Below are 23,941 nucleotides of genomic sequence, written 5' to 3' on the forward strand. Positions count from 1 at the left end.
GTGCTACAAGTGTGCAGTGTGTTAGGTATAGATAAGATAGTGATGAGTGCGAAGTGTGTTAGGTATGGATAAGGTAGTGAAAAACAAATGATGTAAGGGAAAAACCCCAATAAGATGTAAACGAGTTAGGCTTAGTATAAATATAAGGCACGGAGGACAGGCAGCACCTCTCAGGTCAGGCACTGACACCAGCCGCCTGACTGGTCCGTCCGGTCTCTGCTCCGCTGCTGCTGTGTGAGGACTGCTGTGAGAATAAAGGAAGCATTGGAAAGACATCTCCGTGAGTCGGTGTGGTGTGTTCGTGTCGCCGGGGATTCTGGTCCGGGTAGGACACGGCCGGGGACCCGCCTGCGGTTGACCTCCGAGACCAAGGCCCGCTCCAGCTTCGGGAGCTGCTCGCGACACAACCTCATAAAAACTTTTATCAATCAGGGGAAACGGGAGATAGGTAGCAGTTTAGAGAATTCCAGATTCCCAATAATAAGCTTAGTTTTCTATAAGAATGTTTAAAAAATAAAGGTGTGTTATCTTATGAGTAAAGAGCAATAAATCTTATCATTATCATTAGAAGCATGTAGGGCTTGGTAACATCAGATTTCTGCAGTCTTTATTCTTATATCTCACCAGTTCTGTCACAAGCTTGTCATCTGTCTCCCCTTTCTAGCATTACGAAGGCAGAACTTTTAGACTGCTTTGTCCCATCATGCTTTCCAGTACATAAAACAGTCTGGCTCTAGTAAACACCTAATAAACATTCATTGAATGAAACAAAGGAGCCAACCACTACTACAGTACACAAAGCACAAACCTCCTCCAAAAAAGTGGGGTTTTCTTACCTATTGCAGGTAAGATAATAATCATTAGCAATACCTGGATGGCAAATTAGTTTTTCTAATTCATTGAGAGTTATCTCTAACTCCTAATAATGAAATAGAGAAAGGAACCAATACATGAGTCAAGAGCATAGTCTGAGCCTATCCTGGAAGTACCTATTCTGAAGTTGGAGTCAGAAGAACTAGGTTCCAGCCCCAGCCTCTGCTGTGTGAATTGGAGAAAGCCTTTTTTCCTCTGAGCCTCTGTTTTTCCTATCTGTAGAATGGGGCTCAATTACCATAATGAGAAAGATATAAATGGGATAATACACAGGAAGCTACAAAGCCCTACATTTATGCCAAATGTTAACACTCTGAGAGGGAGTATAAGGATCTCAGGAAAATTTTAATGGAGGTATAGACCACTATTAGGGCCTGGGCCCAGTAAACTAAGACAATGCAGAGAAACACAATAGAATTCCCAGTATCTGTCTCTTAGGTGATTCCACATTTGTTCCTATGGTGGCAAGGCTTCAAAGAAGAGCACAATTGTTAGTCTCTTTATATATTTTATCTCTCACAATTATTCTTCCCACCTCTTTCGTTGGATATCATTATATTCATTCAAAACATTGTAGCTATTAGTGGTGGTGTTATTATTATATAATTTTCTTAAAATTCCATGCCATTAGAAGTCTAAACATCAATCCAGTTCAGTCAACTGTATGTTCTCTAAACAAGTGACAGGTTTTTTTGGAAGTCAAAAAACCCACTTAATAAAGTTAGTGTTTAAAATGCATGTCTTACACAGGCACATTTATCTCCTCATACCAATTAATCTCTGCTGTAAAGTTCAACAAATTTTAAGACAAATTTGATAGAGAGCCCACATGTAGAGATCAGAATATTTTACCCATCATTTTCATCAGCTGCTGCCCTAAAGCAGTTCTTGCCACCCACAGCTCATTCTGGAAGACTGGGTTTCATGTGAATTTAAATCACTCTAGATCAGCTATGCATACTGTCAGGGGCCAAAGATCCAAACAAAATTGGAATAAAACAAACCAGACTCTGGAAAATTAAAAATTGTGTGAGATTTTTGGAAATAGCATCCAAACATCCAAACAGGCTTTAAGGCAATAAAGAGTATCAGGAGCTGATGAATTTTATGGAAAGAAAACTTTTAAACAATTTATTGAAAGGTCTTTTCTACTTTACCAGGTGTGTTTGTGTTTCATAGAGGAAAAAGCTGCCCCCTCAAGAGAGTTCATCTTTACTGAGGATGACCATGGTGTACAAAATCAGGTCTAAAAGGCAAAACTGAACAAGGACTTATCAAATGTACATTTGACATGGAGTCCTTTTGCCTCTAGAAATGCCAGCCAGTATTCTCTGCACTTCATGTAATCTTCATGAAAGTTATTTCATACATATTTTTCTACCTCCAAGGGTAGAGACAAAAGAAAATTTAAAAAAAATCTGGTCCTTATATTGTTAGTTCTGAATTCCTATAAATGTAATAGATTATTATAAACATTTTAATTTTTTATTTGAAAACAGGTTTTATTTGAAACCTGAAGCAAGGTTTTATGAAGATAGTAGTAAGGGATACCTAAAACAATAGTTAACATATAGTTGGTGCTGCTTCAATGGTTGCTGATTTGTGGATTATAATATCTCATTCTCTGCAAAAATAAGCCAGAACATAGAAAATTAAGTTAATAGCTTCCCTTTTTTCCTAGAAAATGCACATTCTTTAAAGGTATATAATAATTCAAGTATAAAAGACATAATTCTCCTTCCTCTCACCTTGTCTAGAAAGTAAGCATAGGTAAAGGCAGAAATGAGAGAATCCAGGTCACATGATTTGGGGCCAATGACCACATGAACCTTCTCCAAGCGTTTGCTTCGATTCTGAAACAAATTTAAATAAAATGTCACAATTCAACTTGCAGAAGTCAACAGAAAGAGGAAAAATTTCAGTTTTTTTTAAAAGTGTGCTTTATCTACATTCATATACTATGGCAGAAAGTCTCCATTTACCATGACTTCTTACATGGGAGCATAAAATCTGTACAACATGTTCAACATTCCAAAATGTTCACTCCAACCAATAAATTGTCAGGATGAGAAAGTGTAGCTTTATTATGATTATCCACAATTTCACTTCATTTGACGTGTATTTCTGAGTTGTAATTTTTTAGTAAAAGATCATTATACATTTTACATTTACTAAGAGATCCTATACATTTAGGATGAGTTGCATAGAATTCCATTATTATTTCCTTATATTAGACATTATTCTTTTTTCAATATTTATTCTTTAGTTTTAGTGGACACAATATCTTTATTTTGTTTTTATGTGGTGCTGAGAATCGAACTCAGTGCCTCACACATGCTAGGTGAGTGCGCTACCACTTGAGCCACATCCCCAGCCCTAGTCATTATTCTTGATATAAGAAAAAAGCACAGTTACACACACACACACACACACACATATATATATATATATATATATATATAATCTCCCTGGCATGTGACATAATCAAACACAGAAGCTGTTGAGGTACACTTTCATGTCACATTTTGGGTGACAGGATACTGTCTATGCATTGTTATTTAGTGATGATAGCACTTTCCTCACTCAGAAAAAGGAATATGATTAGTATCATCATTCAAAATACACAAATTACTGTAACTGTTCTTAGAAAATATATTTAGTCCCCTCTCTGGAAGTGAACAGATACGGAATTTTTCCTGGTCAACTAACTCAATAGTTACTTAAAACTCCTTTATAGGAGGCTGGCATTCTTTTGAAACATTCAAAGAACCAACTGATTCTAGAAAATTCCATAGTGAAACAGCTCAATAGGGACAGCTATACCATAATTTAATATCTTTATAGTATATTAGAGACAACACATGGAAATACTTCCCTCACTTTTCACCATTTGTTTTAACCTCTCTGTTTAGGAATGACTAGAAAACCAACCTAGTTGTAATAAAGCTCCAAAAGTTCATGTAAAAGGTTAGACTCATCATGACCACTTTCATAGAAAAGACTTAATTTTTATGTACAGAACAAAAATAAAGCATGATTTAATAAGCTACTAGGTATTTTACAAATAGATCTAGAAATTTGTTAGTATGTACATGCAATTGCTGGTATCAGAGTCAGAAACAAGTTACTAAACAACTAGGTTTTGGCTTAAGGAAAAATAGGTAAATCTGGAAGAAGGCTGGATTAGACTGTGTCATAAACTAAGATGCAGGATGGACGCTGCCGGTGAGTCACCCAATATGCCATATTTACAAATTTAAAGAGCACTTTTTAAAAATATTAAGATTTTGGTTCTCAGAAAAAAAATCCCCACCATGATTTAAAGTATGGGATAAACTCTCTGAAGATAATTATAACTGTCCCTCATAACCACCAAATCTAGCTCCCATTCCCACATTCCCCAGCTTCCTTCTCTGACATCATAAATGTATAGCCGACTCACTTGGCTGAGTATCCTGTGAGGTTCTTATCTAGGTCCAGCTCCCAAAATCAAGAGTCACATATTCTAGGAGCACCTAAAGAAATTTCGGTAAATGGAGTCAGACTCCATTATGACACATACAAATGCATTAGGAAATCATATTACTGTAAATGCTGTTCTTCCGAGAAGCTCAGAGATCTAAGTAGACATTACGTCATTTCTCCTCCCAAATCTTATGAGACAGACAGTAAGAAGATCAACAACACTTTTTATAGGTCAGAGGAGTCTGTGTTGGAGCCAGCATTGTTTACAGAACCCATGGCCTGCAGCAGGGAGCGTGGTCTCCTCTGTCCTGCACTAACCACTCCTCAAGGCCACTGTGACTTCAGCAAAGTCACAGTGAGTGAGCATGGGAACTGAGTGATAAGAGAGAGTGCTAAATATGCATGCTAAACACAGCAAGGCTTCAGACCTTTACAGCATCAAACTTACTGACCTATTTGTGTTCTTATCTAGGCTTGATCATTCCCCCACACAATCCTAACTTTCTCAAAAGAAGATGTGAGGCGGGGGAGGTGCAATTTGTGCCACAATCCATTTCCAAGCCCAAGCTCACTTATTACTTAGGATAACAAAAGAGCTAAATAAGGTTTGCGGGCCCAAAGCTAATACAATTCTCACAACTCAGGAACAGTCTATGAATATTATGATATATTCCTCTTCATTTAATGAAAAAAAAAAAAAAAAAGAAAATACATATCATCTTGTAGGTCAAAGCCAGAGCAGATCCTGCTGCAAAATTTTGAAGATTCTCCCTGGTGCCACATGTTCATGGTCTCTCAATTCTCTTCCAATTGCCCTTCTTCCCACATATAGTTCATATCATGGCCTCTTCCAATGTCATTTGTCCACATTTGCCATTGGCAATGGAAGCCACTTTTCTGGGGCTCCAACACTGTCTTCTCCCACCACCTGCCTCCATTTAAATGTGCCATCATGCTGGCAAGATGGCACACATCTGTAATCCCAGCAGCTCAGGAGGCTGAGGCAAGAGGATCACAAGTTCAAGGCCAGCCTCAGCAATGGTGAGGCACTAAGCAACTCAGTGAGACCCTATCTCTAAATTAAATACAAAATAGGGCTGGGGATGTGGCTCAGTGGTCAAGTGTCCCTGAGTTCGATTTCTAGTATACCCCCAAAAATAAAACGCTAAGAATGGATGAAATAGATACTGCACTGCTTTGCCATCTAGATACATTTCCAAGTAGATTGTCAGAATCTTCTTTAATCAATGTATTAAAAATATATTGAACATGCCAGTTTTACAGATCATGATTTTAATATGTTTTCAGAGTATAATCCTATGTGCTGATAAAATGAGACTCCTTACTGACATTCAGATCTCTTTCTAAAAAATGCCTACACATTCAGATTTAACTGTTCATTCAAGAGAGCTGCACTTGTTAGGCAAAAGTACTTTCAAACTCACCCACAGAAAAAAAGAAGAACTGATTAGAAAGAGGCTTCTAGGGCCCTGAAATAAATCAGCTTTTTCATAATTTTACACTCTCAAAAAAAGTTGCCTTTGCCTATAACTTTTCACATTTAACATCCCATAATAAATGTCTTAATCAAAGAACACTTGCAATACAGTTATATTATGATTTCTCAATACATCTTCCCTACTTCCCCCTTCTTAAAAAATTCTTTGAACATTTTCCAAAAAGAATTAATTGAGGGGAAGGAGCTCAGTGGTAGAGCACTGGCCTAGCACGTGTGAGGCCCTGGGTTTGATCCTCAGCACCACATAAAAATAAATAAATAAAATAAAGGTATTGTGTCCAACTGCAACAAAAATAAATATTAAAAAAATAATTGAAATGAATTTTGTTTCAAAAGCATTGCAGGCAAACCTCACAGAAGTTGGAGAACATCTTCCTCACTCACTAATGCAGAGCACATTTCTTAGTCCCTCATTTCTAATCAATAAACAAAGGAATGAGAGAAAAAGAAGCCTCCAAAGAAAGCTAGACTTATAAAAGAGTGGCATTTGAGCCAGTGCTCCCTCAGGAACTTACTAACTCTAAGTCAAGAAGAGTGTCTTTGCTCCAGGTGGCTGACTATGGGGTGGAACAGAGAAGCGTCCAGTTCTTCCCCAGGAGACCTATGCAGCTGTGGCTGCCATGATTCTGCATCCGAAGACTCAAAGAATGGGCTGCAGGAATGCTTACATGCTGCTTACAACCTGTTGGACTTAGATCCACACCTGCCACAATCCCCAGGAAAGACAGGGCATGAGACATTTACACAGCCAAGTAAGTAGCAAGGACCAAAGAGAGCGGTGGAGATGCCCAGTGCCTCAGATCAGCTCTTTGCATACAGATAAAGTCACACAGTTAAATAAACAAGATGCTCTGAGATTAAGATAATTTTGATAACTCCTGATCTCCTGAATTTCTAACCTTATCACTACCTGGAGAATGTCTGGAACCCAGAGGGAAATGGTAGTGCTGGGATCAAAGGACATCAACTGAAAGTTTAAAAGGCAAAGAAGGAAACACTTCATGTGAGGGTCCCAGAATACAGCAATTTCTGTACCAATTGAAATTCTTGTATTTTATCCTCTATTCCCTACTTTTAATTTTTTTTTCTGATAAGCAATATATGCCATTGTAATAATTAGGCACAATAAAAACCAATAAAGCACCAGGCACAGTGGTGCACGCCTGTTAATCCCAGCAGCTCAGGACACTGAGGCAGAAAGATCTTGAATTCCAAGCCAGCCTCAGCAAAAGCTAGGCACTAAGAACTCAGTGAGACCATGTCTCTAAATAAAATACAAAATAGGGCTGGGGATGTGGCTCAGTGGTTGAGTGCCCAGGAGTTCAATCCACAGTACCCAAAGGAAAACAAAACAAAACAAAAACAATAATGCAAAGATAACTAACTACTGTTAACATATTATTGATTATGGCACATTTTATAATTCATGCATATATACTAACACATATTTTACAAAAATTGGGTGCTTCTGTTTTCTACCCTTTAGAGACTTAACCTTTTGCCTTGAACAATTTTAATAGCTAAATAGTAACAATTGTGCATTCACAAATATGTATATAACAGAATTTCTTGAAACAACATAGGTGCCTTTTAAAAAAAATCCCTATAATGTCAAATAGGGTGCTCTGACCTGACCACCCCATTGAGATTCATTCTAACAGTTAATCAATAAACAATAATAAGTGACTAGGATACCATAATTGGTTTCTTCTGAGAGATGTACCTCAGGTCGTTTGTAAAAACAAAAGCATTTACCAAAATCTATAAATTTGGGACAGAGATGTTTTATATTGAATTTTCTCATAAATGTCATAATGTAATGGTGACCTAGTACATGAATATAAACAAACGAATTAGGAAAAGACAAAGGTTTTCAATAATAAGCTTGAAAAGGACAATGAGGTAATTGAATTGTCTTACTTCCTGATAAAAACTGAAACTTAGTCAATTCGGATAAACTTATGTAACACTATTGAACCAAAACTCTTGAGACCAAGGAATCTCTCAAAGAACAGAGTTGATTGAGCTGTTTCAGATGCTACCCAGAAAAGGACCAGGTCCCGGAACAAGTTTCTAGACTACTAAGAGCAGGTGTAGATAGCAGTTAGCAATGTGTCCCCCAGGCCTAGGGCCAGGAGTGTTTACAAGATGTAAAGTCACAGAAGAAAAGCATAAATTGTTTACACAAAACTTACATTAGCTACAGACAAGAGGCACAGGATACATGAGGCAGGGAAGGTTTGGGGTTAGGAGGACTGTCTATAACAGGTACTTGCTGCCCCAAGGGTCTGCACATAAACAGGGCAGTATGGCCCCGGTAGTCAGCTATGAGGGATTTAAGTCAAGGTTCCAACATACATTCAGGAATGTGACACAATCTTTTTATTGCTTCCACCCCCAAATTGTGAACGTTTCTTATTGCTGCTCTCCTTTATCCTCCTCCCTTGTAATTGAACTTAGGACACCTCAGAACTTTTAGCACTACCTTTCCAACCAACCTCAGTATTTTTTCCTCAGCCTCTTTTTGCCAAACCGAAGAATGTCTTCTCTTAATTTTTTTCAATTTCTCTTACTTGGGAAAGAAGGGATGGGGGTCAATCTAACCAAATCCAGTTATCATCTGTGTTTTGCCTTGGGTCTCCTTCTGTATTTTCACTGCAAGAGGCCACTGTGGGTGGGTGATGTGGAAGCCAAAGCCTAAACCCAAGTATTGCCTGAGGCCCTTCCTGGATGAGCTGGGTGGTCCCCAAGTTTCCTTCAGGCCAGGTGTTTCCTGGAGCCCTGGACATTGGATACCCAACCACTCCTTTGCTTCTCAGCTAAATCCATGTTTCCTGATCTGTTTACTGCCAATCTTGAGAACAAAATATTCGCAAATGGAGTGACCTCAATTATGGTTTATATTTTATATTTCTTCTGGATCATAGTAATAACATGGGTAAGGATTGCTATTTTACTGAGAACATTGAATTTTTTCATATTTTTGTTGAAGATTCTCTGTGGCCTCAAAGGACAATTTTGGAGGCAGAAATATTTTTTCCCTCTATAACATCATCCTCCAAAAGTCAGGGCTGGACCCCCAAATCCTTATCTTCCATGAAATAAAAAAGACTGGGGCTGTAACTCAGTGGTTAAATGCCCCAGGATTCAATCTCTGGTACTGAAAAAATAAAAAGTAAAAAAATATAAACCCCAAAGGCACACCCCCAGTGACCTACTTCCTCTAACCACACCCTACCTGCCTACATTTAGCAGCCAGTTAATATACAAGTAAATTAATCCACTGATAAGGTTACAAGTCATAATCTAATCCTTTTCACCTCTGAAAATTCTTGCATTCTTTTACACATGATCTTTTGGGGGATACCTCATACCTAAACCATAACATTACCTAAGGTTTAACATTAATTACTTTATTAAAAAATATGCACATTAGAAAACATTTGGAAAATGTGGAAACTTACAAAGGGAAAAATCCTCAATTCCCACAGTTAATCACTATGAATACTTAATGAATTCCTTCTAATCTTTTTAAAAAGTCCTATATGAGTATTCTTTTGCAATGCTGTATTATATACAGTTTAACTCTCTTTATAAACTTACTAACATTCTATTCTGTTAAAATTCTAAAATATAAATATCAAATGGCCAGGGGTAACTTATGCTTGCTTGAATAACTCCAGTCACCAGGTCAGTGCTTAGCACACTGTTCGGGCTGGGTAACTACCAAAAACAATGAATGAAAAAATAATAAATATTATATTTAATGCTATTACTTAATGTGGATCATCATACTTTATCTAGTTGATCATCAATTCTTAGAGATTCATTTTCATTTCTATTGGTATAAATAAGGCCATAGTGGATAGTTGGAAGATAATATTTTTGTGTCCATTCCTAATTATTTCTACAGAATAAACTCTTGAATTTTAAATTTCTAGGTCAAAAAATGCTAGTATTTTAATGCTCACAGGAAAGGTTGCAGAAATTTTCATTCTCACAGAAATACTTAATTCTCAAATCTTCAACTTAAGCATTATCATGTTGAGAGGTAAAATAGTATCTTAATGTTGTTTGATTTGTATTTATTATGATTGCTTAAGATGAGTGCTTCAGGTCATTTTTTTTTCATATGGACACAAAATTTTATTGTTTTCAGCCTGGCACAGTGACCCACACCTGTAATCCCAGCCACTCGGGAGGCTGAGGTTCAAAGCTAGCCTCAGCAAAAGTGAGACACTAAGCAATGGAGTAAGATCTTATCTCTAAATAAAATACAAAACAGGACTGGGGGTGTGACTCAGTGGTCCAGTGCCCCTGAATTAGATCCCTGGTACTACTCCCCAAAATTTATTGTCTTTATTTTTTTTTCTACATGCCTTTCAGGATGTTAATCCTATTATTATTGCTGAATAAACTATTAAATATTACTAACATATTCAACTTTGGTAATGTCAATAATCCACTACTTTGTTTTCTGGCCTTGGGCATCTATGGAACAACTTGTTCAATAGATTACATTAAGATGCAATAAGTATGCATTATTTAATATGGCATTATCATTTTGAGTACTAAAGGGCTGAGCACACTCTGTGCCATATTTTCCACAATCTACATACTCTACTGCTGGACAAAGTTTCAAAAAATGCACTCTAGACCCTGCTAAAGAACAGCCTAGGTATCCTAGCTCTTGACTGGAATGTTTATTCTTCTGTTTTGCCTCATGTCAAAATAATAAAACAACAATATTAAATGTAAGATGTTGAATATAAAATTATTAGTTTTTAAACATAGTGAAATTTCCTTAGGACAACAGTACCAAAAGAATGAAAAAAGATAAACAACACAATGGAAGATATTATTTGCATAATATTTGCACCTTCTTGTCATTTAAAGGACAGCATTTCTAACATGCAAAAAATTTGTACCTATTGATTTTAAAAAAGGCAAACAACCTATGAGAATAATAGGTAAAAGATGTGAATGGGATAATTATCAGAAAGAAATAAACACAGGAAAAGGCATTTAACCTTATTACCAGTCATAGAATTGCAAATAAAACCAACAATAAAATAGTGTTTTCTCCATCAGATTAGCAAGAAATTAAACCTGATTCTCATGAGCAGCCAAGTTTCAGAAACATCCCCTCAAAGAGAACTCAGGATAAGCAACTAAGGACCATGGGGCTCCTGTTCACTAAAGAAAATTCCTGAAATTGAGTTTTAGAAAGGACTGTTTATGTGCTCTAGACCAAGTACAATTTCAGAGAGAATTGCTAAGATCATAATATTCAGATTTATAGAAGTTTAAAGTTAGTAGAGTTCAAACCCTTCAACAACCCTTCACTTCCAGAGTGAAGTAGTTAAGACACCTCAGAGTGAAGAAAGAAACAACTCTGATTTATCTTTTTCTTTCTTTTTTTTTTTTTTATTTTTTGGTACCTGGAATTGAACTCAGGGACATTCGACCACTGAGCCATCCCTATTTTGTATTTTATTTACAGACAGGGTCTCATTGAGTTGCTTAGTGCCTAGCTTTTGCTGAGGCTGGCTTTGAACTCCTGCCTCAGCCTCCCAAGCCACTGGGATTACAGGAATGCGACATTATGCCTGATTGATTTATCTTGTTCTTTAAAATATTCTGTTTTTTAGAATATGTTTTATAATGTGTATTATATGCTCGTATAGTAAACATGAATAAAATTCATAAATAAATACATATATTGAAAGAATGCACTCAAAAAGAGTTCCCAAAAGAAATTCACACCATGAGGTAGGCAGAACACACGTCACAGTGCTCTGGTGTGTGTGTGTGTGTGTGTGCATGTTTAGAGAAAGAGCGTATCCACCACCAAATGAGAGTCTATTAAGTGTGAGAGGGAAATGGTTACTTAATATTTTTCCTTTTGTGTTATTAACAAAGTGTTATTCCACAAAACTTTTATTTTTAAGAACATGAGAAAGGGATGAAGAAAAGTTGACAACTCTCCTCTGCCCCCATATTGTATCTGACACTGTTGTTCACTAACAATGCTGAGTTGAGCATCTACAATGTCCAGAACGCTGCTTGCTGTAGGAAGTCTTGGGGACAAAGGTTCCAGCTGTGATCACAAAGGAGCCACCAGCTAGTGGAACTGGATCTCTGATGCTGAATCTCTGGCCTCAAGTGGTTTTATAAAGTAAAAGATTTGCATGAATATTATGTCATTGCATATTTTCCTCTTTCCTCTCAAAATTTAAGATACTTGACTTCTCAATCTGTCCATTATTCAAACTTACAGATAAGTTATTCTGAAGTCATAACAGTTGTAATAATTTATTTTTAAATGTCTCAAGCAATGTGAACAGGGATGCTCTAAATTCAATCAAAATGTGATTTGCCATTAGTACCTGTATGTAAAACCTAGGCCCAAAAGTATACATCCATAACCACCTTAGAAGGGCATAATTGTAGTTAGACAACAAGTGTTACTCACCTCTGTCCTCCAATATTTGGGTGATTAATGGATGCCCAGTATAAAGCAATTCTAAAATTCAATTTTAAATAATTTCAAAACAACAAGCACATCAACTGTATTAATAATCAGAGATATTAGAGTTTATACCCGCAGGCAATCGTTTTACACACAGTGGTTTCTAAGGAATTTCTGAGCTTCCCATGGTGTCTTTGAGAATTTACAGTTATGCATGTCTCTTAGTTGGCAAATGTGGGAAATATGTTGTAAGGTTCAAAAAACTTCCTACATACAGTTGAATAGGATGACAATAAGACACACAACTTCACTGCCCAGAGTTGTTGAATATTCAATTCACATTGAGCCCTTTTCTTTAAAATTTTTGAAGGTGAGAGATGGGCGTATGGAGTCCTTTTAGACCTCTCTGTGGTGTATATTTGGGGGAAAAAAAAAAAAATATATATATATATATATATATATATATATATATATATATATATATATATTTCAAGTTAAATTAAAAAAAAAAACCTACCTCAGAGAGCCTGGTTTGGGCAGTGGGGGGGGGGGTGCAGAGCAAAGAGGTTTTAGAAAGAGGAAAAGAAAAAGGATGAAAATGTGAGAAATACAAAGTCCAGTGGTCCATTTTCAGAATACGGTATTTAGCTATAAATGTAAAATGACTTGGAAGTTAAGAAAGGCAGCAGGAGGGGAGAGCAGGGTGGAAAGTCACAAGCAGTTAACATGTGAGCGTAAAGATTCACAGTCTCTTGACAAACAGAAAGTGAGAAGGAAGGGACACAACCAACAGAGCTAAACTGTGTACCACCAAAAGGCACCCAGTCTCGGGACATCTCGCCACAAGGGAGGTGGAGACAACCAAGTCTATTTCTTTAAATAACCCAATAGGAGACAGTAAAACCAGAGGATCTTGCACTCCATAGTACTCAGCCAATGAGGAACCAGGGGAGGACCTTGAGCTCTAGGGGATAAGAGGTGTTGTACCTTGGGTGTGCCTGACCACCAGGCATCAGATCTTACAAGACCGTCATTAAAGTCAAGCCTTGCTTTTATGCTGTACCTGTGTCTCTGAGTTCTTTAGGTTTGGACAGATGAACATGTTTCTCACAGAAGGGAAGAAGGGAAGGAGAGAGGGAAGGAAAGGCAAAGAACAGACTGGAGGAAGGAAGGCAGGACTGGGAAGGAGGGAGAAAACCCCTTCTCTCTGAGGCTTTATGCCAAGCCTGGGCCCTTGAGGACACACCCTTGGCAGCTATTCAGATCAAGTCTTTGGTTTCGATCTATAGAGTTGAATCAGCACTTAGGATTGTGCCTGGTAAAAAGATTCACTTAAATATTTGTTGAGAGAACAAATCCAAGCAATAAACAGGAGCCCAGATTCCAAGTTCGTGGGCAGCTGTAGACAAGGCTGGGAGTAGAGTAGGTCAAGGGTCTGCCTCCCACCTCCTGTGCCCTTCTCCTTCAGGCCTAGACTCCATGCCCTCCCACAAACTCTCACGCTTGTTGGAGCAGGTGGGGTGCTCTGTTTCACCCTTCACCTTACAGAAAGAGGTGAAGAGAAGAGCTTTTGAGAGATGCCATCAGTACACAACAAAAGCAATCCCAGGCCACACAGAGCTGTCACCTTCCACCCTGACATAATCCAATCAGAGTCCCCTATGTTATCTCTTAAAAAAAAAAAAAAAAAAAGAACTTACTTCCAAGGGCTACCAGGTTGGTTTAGTATAAAAAATATATATATATATATAACTGAGGAAAATCAAGAATTTGAGCTTCACTTGGCTTTTCTTATGCTTTAGTCTTTCCCCCTCTTAATCTTGACAACCTAATGTTATTTCAGTACATGTCTCCAAATGTTCATCCTGGCTACAAATTAAGTTAAAAAAAAAACATTTGTAATGAGTGGAGAAATAGCCCCAATTATTATTTCAATCTTGATTCACTACAGCACTTAGATCTTCTGCTTGTCACTTTCTTCTATGTAAAAGAAATGCACCCTATATACAGGGTTCCTTATAAAATGTTTTTTGGGTTTTTTGGTACCAGGAGATTGAACCCAGGGGAGCTTAAACACCGAGCCACATCTCCAGCCCTTTTTTTTATATTATAGTTAGAGACAGGATCTTGCTGAGTTGCTTAGGGCCTCACTAAGTAACTGAGGCTGGTCTTGAACTCATGATCCTCCCGCCTCAGCCTCCCAAGCCACTGGTATTTCAGGCATGCACAACTATGCCTGCTTTTTAAAAATTATATATCAATAGACAAGGTAGTATGAAGCAGTGTATTTGTGATCTACACTTAGTGTCTATGAAGGACTATTACAGAAACTTAAGAACAGAAACAAAGTGATACAAGATAACAAAATCTTCATGCTCTTCAGACTTCCTTAATTTACCCATCTTTTTCCACCCTTCCAAACATAGTTTCAAGGTCCTTTGCTAAGAATTCAGAAACTTCTGAGAAAGAAATGGCTCATCTCTGTGCAGATGTGTGCTGATAGATGCTTTGTAGTGTTCCAACGTGCTCCCGGGTCTGTGCACAACTCTGGTTATGGCGTGCACCCTTACTAGTAACTCCTGGAAGGAGGTGATTATGTAGTTTGGTTCTTAAGTGTCCCCCAGGTCCATGTGGTAAAAGCTTGGTCCCCATAAGGTGGTGTTATGGGAGAGGGTGGGACCTAGTGGGAGGCCTTTGGGTCACTGAGGGCACGCCCTTGAAGTGGATAGTGGACCTCAGCCCCTTCCTCTTCCTCTCTTTTTGAGTCCCTACCATGAAATGAGTGGCACCACTCTACCACACACTCTCAGCCATGATGTGCCACTGCTGGCCCCAAAACAACGGGGCCAACCAATGTTGGACTGAAACCTCCAAAACTATAAACCAAAATAAATCTTTTCTCTTTATAAGTTGATTGTCTTAGGTTTTTGTTATGGTGACATGAAGCTGACCAATACAAGGAATACAAAGGAAGTAATATTAATATGAACACCTATTAGGGAATTTCGTAAGACAGAAGCCCACCCACCTTTACACAATCCTAGCAGCATCTGCACCAAGGACCTCTGCCAGGTTTGGGGAACAGCCAACTCCCCAGACTCAAAACATAATAACAATCAGAAAAATATGTACATACTACTTCTTAAGTGTACCCTGGATTTTAATATTTTAATAAACAACTCCAATTTTTGCTGTTATTTTTCTCTAAAGTTGGTATAAATTGCAGAAATTTCCCTCTATTTTTATTTTTATTGAAAAAATTGTGATTTATAAATACCTGAATTTTTCTTTAATGCATCTGTGTGCAAAAGAAAAAACAAAAAGTCTTCTGCTCCTCTCACCAAGTTTCCATCACTTTCTTCTGTGAGCAGGGTTAAGATCAGAATCTAGGTGCACTGTCCCTTCCGTGGCTCTCACTATGTGACACAGGTTGCTCCAGTTACTTTAATTATTTCTGCTCCTTTGGGTTAGGAGGCTGGAGCTAATTAGTCAGGTCTTCTCTCCCCGTGAACAAGCCAAGATGCGCTCCGAAGGCTCTCCCCAAAGCTTTGCTTTCCTGCAGTCAGCTTTCTGCTGTCATCTGAAGATCTATTGCTTTAATACTCACGAGTGTAAATGTCTGTATTTTGAACAGACGTCAGGCCTGTGACACCACACACCTGGCGTGTCTGAAACCCACTCAGACATGACAGTAATGTATAGATAAGCGGCTAGACGCAGGCAGGAGGAGAAGAGTTTCCAGTCTGGTGCACTTAGGCAGGTTCACAGGGAAATGTGTAAGGGATGTTCGGGGCCATTACTGTACTCTGCAAAGATGACAGTTTTTAATGATGCCATTATTTATTACACTGTGTGTTTTTCAGTGACAGAAGAACTCTCACCTTCAAGGTGACCTCTAATGCTCATATTCCCTCTCTCTCTTTCTCTGTATCTATCTATATGTACATCTGTATGTGTGTGAGTGTATGTGTATACACATACACATACACACACACACACATATATATGTTTTGCAAATTATTTTGCGAACTGCAATGAAGGTTTATAAAATTCACATTTTGTGACACAGGAAGTGTAATAGAATGTAGAAAAAGATGAAGAATACAGAAATACATACATGATATTTTTAAAGCATAAGCATACTGACATTAACTGAGTACCATGTTCTGAAAAGAACAAACTTTCCCAATAAAAGTTTCAAGTCTACTAAGGATCATATCCTTTCCATATTGGAATAATACGATTTTATGATTCTAAGCAGCAAATAACCTATTTTTCAGTCATCCAAACATTTTCCCTTTATCTGCTCTCTCCTATCGAGAGAATTGCTTGAAGTTCCAAAAGAGCTCCTCAATTGGAATATTTTCAATATTAATTTGAAGGTTATTTTTTAAATTTGAAAGTGGATAATTAACCAATTAGATTTATATAAAATACTTTCAATACACAATTCTTAGAACAAGCTTTTCAGCTTTGATGTTCTAAATAAATCAATTACCTGAAAAAAGAAAGCTGTTATATTAAAGGAAGATTTTTAAAAATTTTTTTTATTGGACTACCAATTAAAAAGACGTCTAAAGATTGAAAAAAATGAGAAAATTTTTAAAATACTAGAGAAACCTTAATAACACATATTTAAAATGCATCAGAGCACTAAGAACTCTCTCTGTAATAAGCATCTTTTAAATACATGACATTTTAAACTTTTTACTCATTTTGTAGAATAAATCTTTGTTCATTAGGGCTGATAGCTACGTTCAATAATGAATTAAAGACTCAAAATTTCCTTACCATTTTATTTTCCTTAAGATAGGGCTCTTTCTAAGTAATTTCCTTAGCAGGAATCTAGAACCCCAACAGCAATGAGAATATTGTACATCAATTTCTTGATATTGTGGTGTCTGCTCTAAAAATTCCCTGTATCTGGAACAATCAGTGACCTAACACTTCCACCTTATAACAATGCAAACCCACTGTATACCGGATAGATTGGAAGCCTTTTTACCATACAGAAACAAATAGCCATATTATAAATATCATCAATCACTCTCTAAATAGCAATTGGGTAAGTGAATCCATGATTTGAGAACCAGAAGGAGTAATAACATTTTAGCAGTGACCTCAAATTAAGAAAGTGTTGTTTATCTCCATTAACAAATCGAAATCCTGCCCTGTGCCCCCCCTCCCAAATTGTTTTTGTTGGTTGGTTTGTGTTTCTTTTTCAGAAGCCTCTAGCAACTAAGACCCCATACATCATATTAAATATGAATTTTCATCAAAAGAAGACAGTGAGATTCCCCAATATTTTTTTTGTAATAAGGAGTAACTTTTAAATTCACTCATAGTTTAATTCATTAAGAGTCTCGGAGTAGAAAGAAGGGAGAAGATGTTAAAAAAAAAAATCTTCAATGGGTTGATTTCTGAATGTGCTGGTAGAGGAGTGTTGATACTAAAATATGGAATGAGACCAAGACGAGGTGTGGCAAGGTTGGAGCCACAGGTCAGGAGGTTGTCCTTCCTACTACTTGGTTGGCAGGTCCCAGCTAACTGGAGAAATTAACCCAAGAGATAACAACCAGTACATAACAAGAGTAACTGCAAAGTACTTCACTGTCACAAAACTCCGGGGGTGTCATTCATAGAATGAGATGAGTTCATTAGATAGACCCTAGAAGGGGAAATTAGAACACGAAGCCATGTTCAGAGGGGCAATGATGTGAAGACACAAGAGGAAGCCCATCTTCAAGCCAAGGATTATCTCAAGTCCACCATAACCTGGGAGAGAGACCTGGAACAGATTCTTCCTGAGCATCTTCAGAAAGAGTGTGGTCCTGTCACCACCTTGATCTTTAACTTCTAGGCTCCAGAATTGTGAGACAATACATTTCTTCTGTTTAAGGCACTCAGTTTGGGGTAGTCCGTACAGCAGCCCCAGGAAATCAAAATACTAAGATGTAGGTACATTAATTATCCACTTTCAAATTTAAAAAATAACCTTCAAATTAATTATGTAATTCTTTCCATTTTTGTATATGTTTTAAATTTTCCATAATAAAAAAGTAAAAAATAAATAGAAGCATTGCACATGGTCTCAAAAACATTAATAATTCAGCTGTACTCTGCTACAGCGTTCCCGGAGGAAACCACCCAAGTACCAAAGTACCTCTAATATCCAAAACTACAGCTGGTCCCTTCTTCAATTCATGAGTCTAATTTCAAATCTGCAATCCCCTTTCAAGGAATCACTGGTAAATCTCCTAAACAAGGCGCCCGAGAGCTCTCCTGTGCCTCTTGGCTCTTTGGGGCCCCCAACAGTGTATCCTCCTCTTCAGCATAATTGAAGCAGCCTGGCAGTGCTTGAGAAACCCGCACAGGGGGAGAGGAGAGAAAGAAAGAGCTTGCAGCACAAACCCATGCGGGAAGCTTTCCTGAATTAGTTTCCTGCCCAAATGTGAATGGACTACTGGATATACCATGTTGACGGTATTTGACACTTGGTAGACAGGTTAAGAAAAAGTACACCATAAAGTGCATTAAATAACCTCATAATCACATTTGTAGGCTAAGTGAACCGGGGCCACCACAAGTACTAAAACACATGATAACAAAGACAGTCAGCATTTTCCATACCATATGCTTGTAAATGTTATTCTGCAGGGAACCAATTAAAACTATGGAATACTTAGAACACAGACATATGGAACAAAACAGGGCAACTTATCTTGTCACCACAGTGCTTGCTCAGTACATCTATTAGGGAGATGTGATACTGCATTATTAGTACAAATAAATGTTATTTTAATTATGAATACCAAAAGGCATACCACTACTTCAAGGGCTTGCTATGGTGGTGGCACCGTTTTGTTTTGGATAGGAGAGCCTACTGTCTCCAAATAGTCACATAAAATACCAGTTGTATTAATTATCAAAAGTATAATTATTATAACAAATGTTTGGTCCGTCTATATTCTAAGTGTCTCAACTGTTACACTGGGAAGATAACAATAATACTATTCTATGAAATCCACAGGGTTCTTGGTAAACCACTTAAAAAAACTGTAAGCAAAAGCATGGAATTTGGGCTGGAAATGTGGCTCAAGCGGTAGCGCGCTCGCCTGGCATGCGTGCGGCCCGGGTTCGATCCTCATCACCACATACCAACAAAGATGTTGTGTCCGCTGAAAACTAAAAAATAAATATTAAAAAAAAAAAAAGCATGGAATTTGTGTCAGGTTTTATTTTTCTGGTTATCAACGAAAAGAAGACATGCAGACCATCCAAAAGGAGAAACTATCAAGACTGATTCTAACAATCATTAACAAACCAGCTTTATTAAGTTTTCCTGACATTAAAAGAGATGAAAACGTAAAAAAAAAAAAAAAAAAAAAAAAAAATCCGGGCTACATTCATAGTTCAGTCTTAACAGGTAAAAGACAGTGTTCTTTTCCATCCCATAACTGAAACTTTGTTTGCCATTATTACTTAATTTAGAATTAACATTTAAAGGACTCAGACATATACATTCTAACAAGTTGGTTCAAACACAACAGGAATTATGCTAGGATTTGCAGGCTCAAGCAATGCCCCCAGATTCAGAGCATGCATGAAATTTAAAAGAAGACATAAAGGAAAAGAGTAACAAGAGTTTATAGCCAAATAAATCTGTTAACTATACTGGATGAGATCAGGAAAAGGACTGACTGGTGTAGCATGGCATCTGGGACTACATTAATTAGTAATAAATTAGCACCAAAATATGAGTAACAAATTTGAAAACACTAGTTCCACATGCACACTCCTACTTTCTTGTCAGTAATCCATACAACAATTGTGTTTAAAACAAACAAGATTGGAGGAGGAGGAGGAGGAGGAGGAGGAGGAGGAGGAGGAGGAGGAGACATGGACAAACACCACTGAGGCCTTTTCCCAGGTTTTTCTTCCCTACACACACCTCAGTGTTAGCTATCCAGGCCAGGGAGCACCTGACCTGTTCCACACTTGCCTGATTTTCAACTCCCAAGTCTTTGCATTGGTGGATCCCTTTCCCTAAAATTTCCTTCTTCTTTGTCTGCTCAGTGAACTGATTCTTCTTTTAAAGCTCTGCTTAGCCATCACCCTTTCTGTGAAACCTCTCCTGTTTACCCCACCTTCAGAACGTCAGGGCTTTCAGTACCTTCCAGTGCTAGAGATTTCCAAATTATAAATGTGTCGTCATGTCTATCTGCATAAATTGTGAGCAACTTGAGGGCAAGATTCCTGTTTTAGTCATCTGTGAGTCCAAAGTCTTGCAATGTTCTGAGCAGACAGCAGAGAAGTACTAAATAAATGTTTAGAAATGAATGAATGGGAATTTGGGTATAGGGACCATCCCACCACTCAAGCCATGTCATTGCTAACCATCTTGCTTTCCCATCTATGTCCCTCTGACATATATACCAAACATAGGGGAACATCAAAATCACAGCATGGGTGCAGAAAGCACCCAGAAACGCTGTTTTTTGTTTTTGTTTTTGTTTTGTTGTTGTTTGTTTGTTTTAATGCAGACCAGGTTCCACTCTGCTACATCTGATCAGCTGGATCTAGAGTCTGGCCTGCGTGCCTGTGTTTTTAGCAAACTCCTCAGGTGAATGTAATACACATCAAAATGTAAGAATCAAGCCTCCATGATTTAGTAGTAATTTCCTAAATTTAGTAGTAATTTCTTACCGCATAATCCTTGCACTCTGTCTTTCCAATCCAAAAACTGGTTTATTTAGAGAGGTTTATAACCTCTCATCGAATAATCGTCCCATGGTATGATTCTGTTCATCATGCCGCTTAAAAGATAATCAGAGCAGCAATGTATTCACCAGTGGCATATGGACGCACATTTGTCTTCTCTCACAGTGCTAGCCTTGCGCCTAGAATGCTCAGCGCATGCGCATTGTCAATGTATTTCAAGCTGCCTTTCGTGGTTTGTTTAGAGCACTGCAGTCTTAACACATTTTGTATGAGTGGCACCAAGGACCGGTCATCACATATCGAAACCAATGATGGTAGTGAAGAATCTTCAGATACATAAGATTAAACTCCATATCTCACAATACTGTAGTAAATTTTCTGAAGTGTAATATTTTGACTATAATGCACAAATCAGTAACAACAAACGTTAACTTTTTTCCAAACTGTAAAAATGTTCACTAGACTGTCAAGAAGAAATGTTGTGCGTCTATAGGGACTATTCAGTTTTAACACATATTCATGAGTATTCCAGGCATTCTAATCTTGCACCAAAGACAGTTTAGTAATAAATTATTTTTAAGAAATACTGGTACCATTAAAAAAAAGAGGTTCACTTAATGGCTCCCCCCCACACACACTTTTTTGAAAAACATTTTTTTTTGCAAAAAAATCTGCAACAGTAATGTAATGAAATACAGTAGACAAAATTATTTCTGCAAATCTGCTTGCAAAACCTGTTTCCAGAGAAATGATTTAGTCTGACACAAAGGAACAGTCTTGGATTTGAGAAAAACACTAATTGAATGGATAAATGGAAATAAAAAATATTGAATGAATACTTTGGATTCAAAATCTCCATGGACTTGACTGAGTTTCGTTACTAATAAACCATCAAAGATATTTCCATAAATGCAAGCAAGGAATAGTATGCTCTGCTTGGTAATACAAGAGCACTTTATGCCCATGACCCACTGCCAGGCAGAATGCAAACAGGATGGCTCCTGACCACATCAGGACCCCTTCCTGGGCCAGTTTCTCCAGGACTTTTTCAGACTTTGCCATAACAGGAAATGGATGATACTGATTCTGTAGAGACACCTACATAAACAAGTGGGGTTTTAAATTTGTCTTTCTTTCTTTGATTTATATTTCCTTCTCTCACATACATATGTACCTATTATACTTGGTGGAGGTGGTGGGAGGGAGCCCTGAGGCTACTCCACCATTTTTAGTGGAATTGACAAAAAAATCATCAGCACATGTCAATCATTCTAACTCTTCTGTTTCAATCTCCTTGCTACCCAAACATGCCATTTTACACACTAGTTTTAAAATAACCATTGGATCTTGGAAGAGGCTTATACCTGAGAGGAAATTTTATATATAATTACCCCAATGCCTGCCATCTCCAGAATTACAGTGACTCCAGAGAAATGCTAATCAAACTGCATTACATGAAATATTTTTAGGCACATAATTTAATAGAGGTTGACACATTTGAAAGAAAGTTGTCTCCTCAGGATGCCATAGACACATAAAACTCTCTAGTAAAGAGGCAGGAGACACAGGATACAGAGCCGAACTCTACTACTAACTAGCTGTGAGACCTTGATCTAGACACTTCTGTATTCTCAGGCTCAGATTCTTCATCTATAAAATAATGAGGCTGGACCAGATGATTGCTAGAATCCCTTCTAGCTTTACTGCTCTAGAATAAGTCTACAAAAGAAGATGGGTGTAAGAAGAGGAATCCCAGGAAGAAATGCATTATAAACTATAGAATTTTTATTTCATTTTTCTCTTATTTTAAAATTTATATAATTTATTAGTGTATTACAATTATACACAATAATGGAATTTGTTGTTACATTTTAATACATGCACATGATAAAAATTCCCCTAGAATGTTCATTTTTTTAAAAATCAAAGGAATAATTTCTAAAGGTTGGAACTCCAGGCACTGCTGCACTGGAGTTTGAGGTCGACATCTAAGAACCCATTCAGTCATACTACCCAAAAGTAATCTTCCTTGGCTACAGACTCTCTCCTGAGGCTTGTTTAATTAATGTTTAAGAAACACTGAGATGTTAGAGTGTAGTAACCAAGAATGGGTGAATGAATAATCTGCTATTTGAAGAATAAACTTGTTCTCGGATTACAAGAACATACAACTGCTACCTTTTATAATATCGTCTCCAGCTGCTGAGGTTTGGAAAGAAAACCTCTCTAGGGGATACCCTTACCCACGATAGAAAATAAAATCTACCTAGGTATAGTGTAAGATACACTGTGACCCTTAGCAGGGGAGATGTAGAATCTAGACTTAGCAGGAAATGGGGATTTAACAGTGGTGTTGTTATTGACAGATTCTGGGGCTGATCAAGCTGTTTAGCAAGGGACAGATAGGGATCAATAGCCGCATCAGCAAGACACTGAAGATGCTGCTGATTTCTCAGAAATTGTCCTCTGTGGGAAAAAAAAAAAAAAAAAAGATCAGCACTGTGGTCAATCAGATGGTCCTTGAGGCTACTGGAGAGTCAAGGCATTGACAAAACTCAGTGTAAGAACATAGACTGACTTCAAGGACAGGGCAGCCAGCTAGAAAACCAGGAATTCTCTTTAAAAACAGCTAAAGAGAAGAGAAAGGGAAGGGGCAGATGGAACAGTCTACTCTTAAAGGACAGGGGTGTGCAAGAGACATGCATTGGGGATCTTTGGAGGAGACAGGAGTGACATGAGCAAGAAAATGACTCATAATGTTGTTATGTAAAAGCGCTGGACCTTTGACTTCATTTTTCTCTCTCAGAGTCTAGACAAGCTTCAAGATGTAAAGTCAAAAGTTACTCAGAGAGGACCACAAATAACCCAGAATCCAGAGAGCTCTTGAATCC

At 37.7% G+C, this 23,941-nt stretch overlaps 1 protein-coding gene across 7 annotated transcripts in view; it reads right to left on the bottom strand.

Annotated features, from left to right (window-relative positions):
* The window catches only part of PRUNE2 (prune homolog 2 with BCH domain), a 262,656-nt gene that overhangs the window by 215,395 nt on the left and 23,320 nt on the right, over positions 1-23,941 (bottom strand). For all 7 annotated transcript variants that reach the window (XR_014020379.1, XM_081278889.1, XM_081278893.1 and 4 more), the window contains exon 2: positions 2,622-2,726. Coding sequence is in view for 6 of the 7 variants with exons in the window: in XM_081278889.1 (XP_081135015.1) it covers positions 2,622-2,726 (105 nt within the window). In the remaining variant the exon portion in view is untranslated. The remainder of the gene's footprint in view (positions 1-2,621; positions 2,727-23,941) is intronic.

This window comes from Spermophilus citellus, assembly GCF_964194105.1.
Source record: "Spermophilus citellus genome assembly, chromosome: 2".
Taxonomy (NCBI): domain Eukaryota; kingdom Metazoa; phylum Chordata; class Mammalia; order Rodentia; family Sciuridae; genus Spermophilus; species Spermophilus citellus.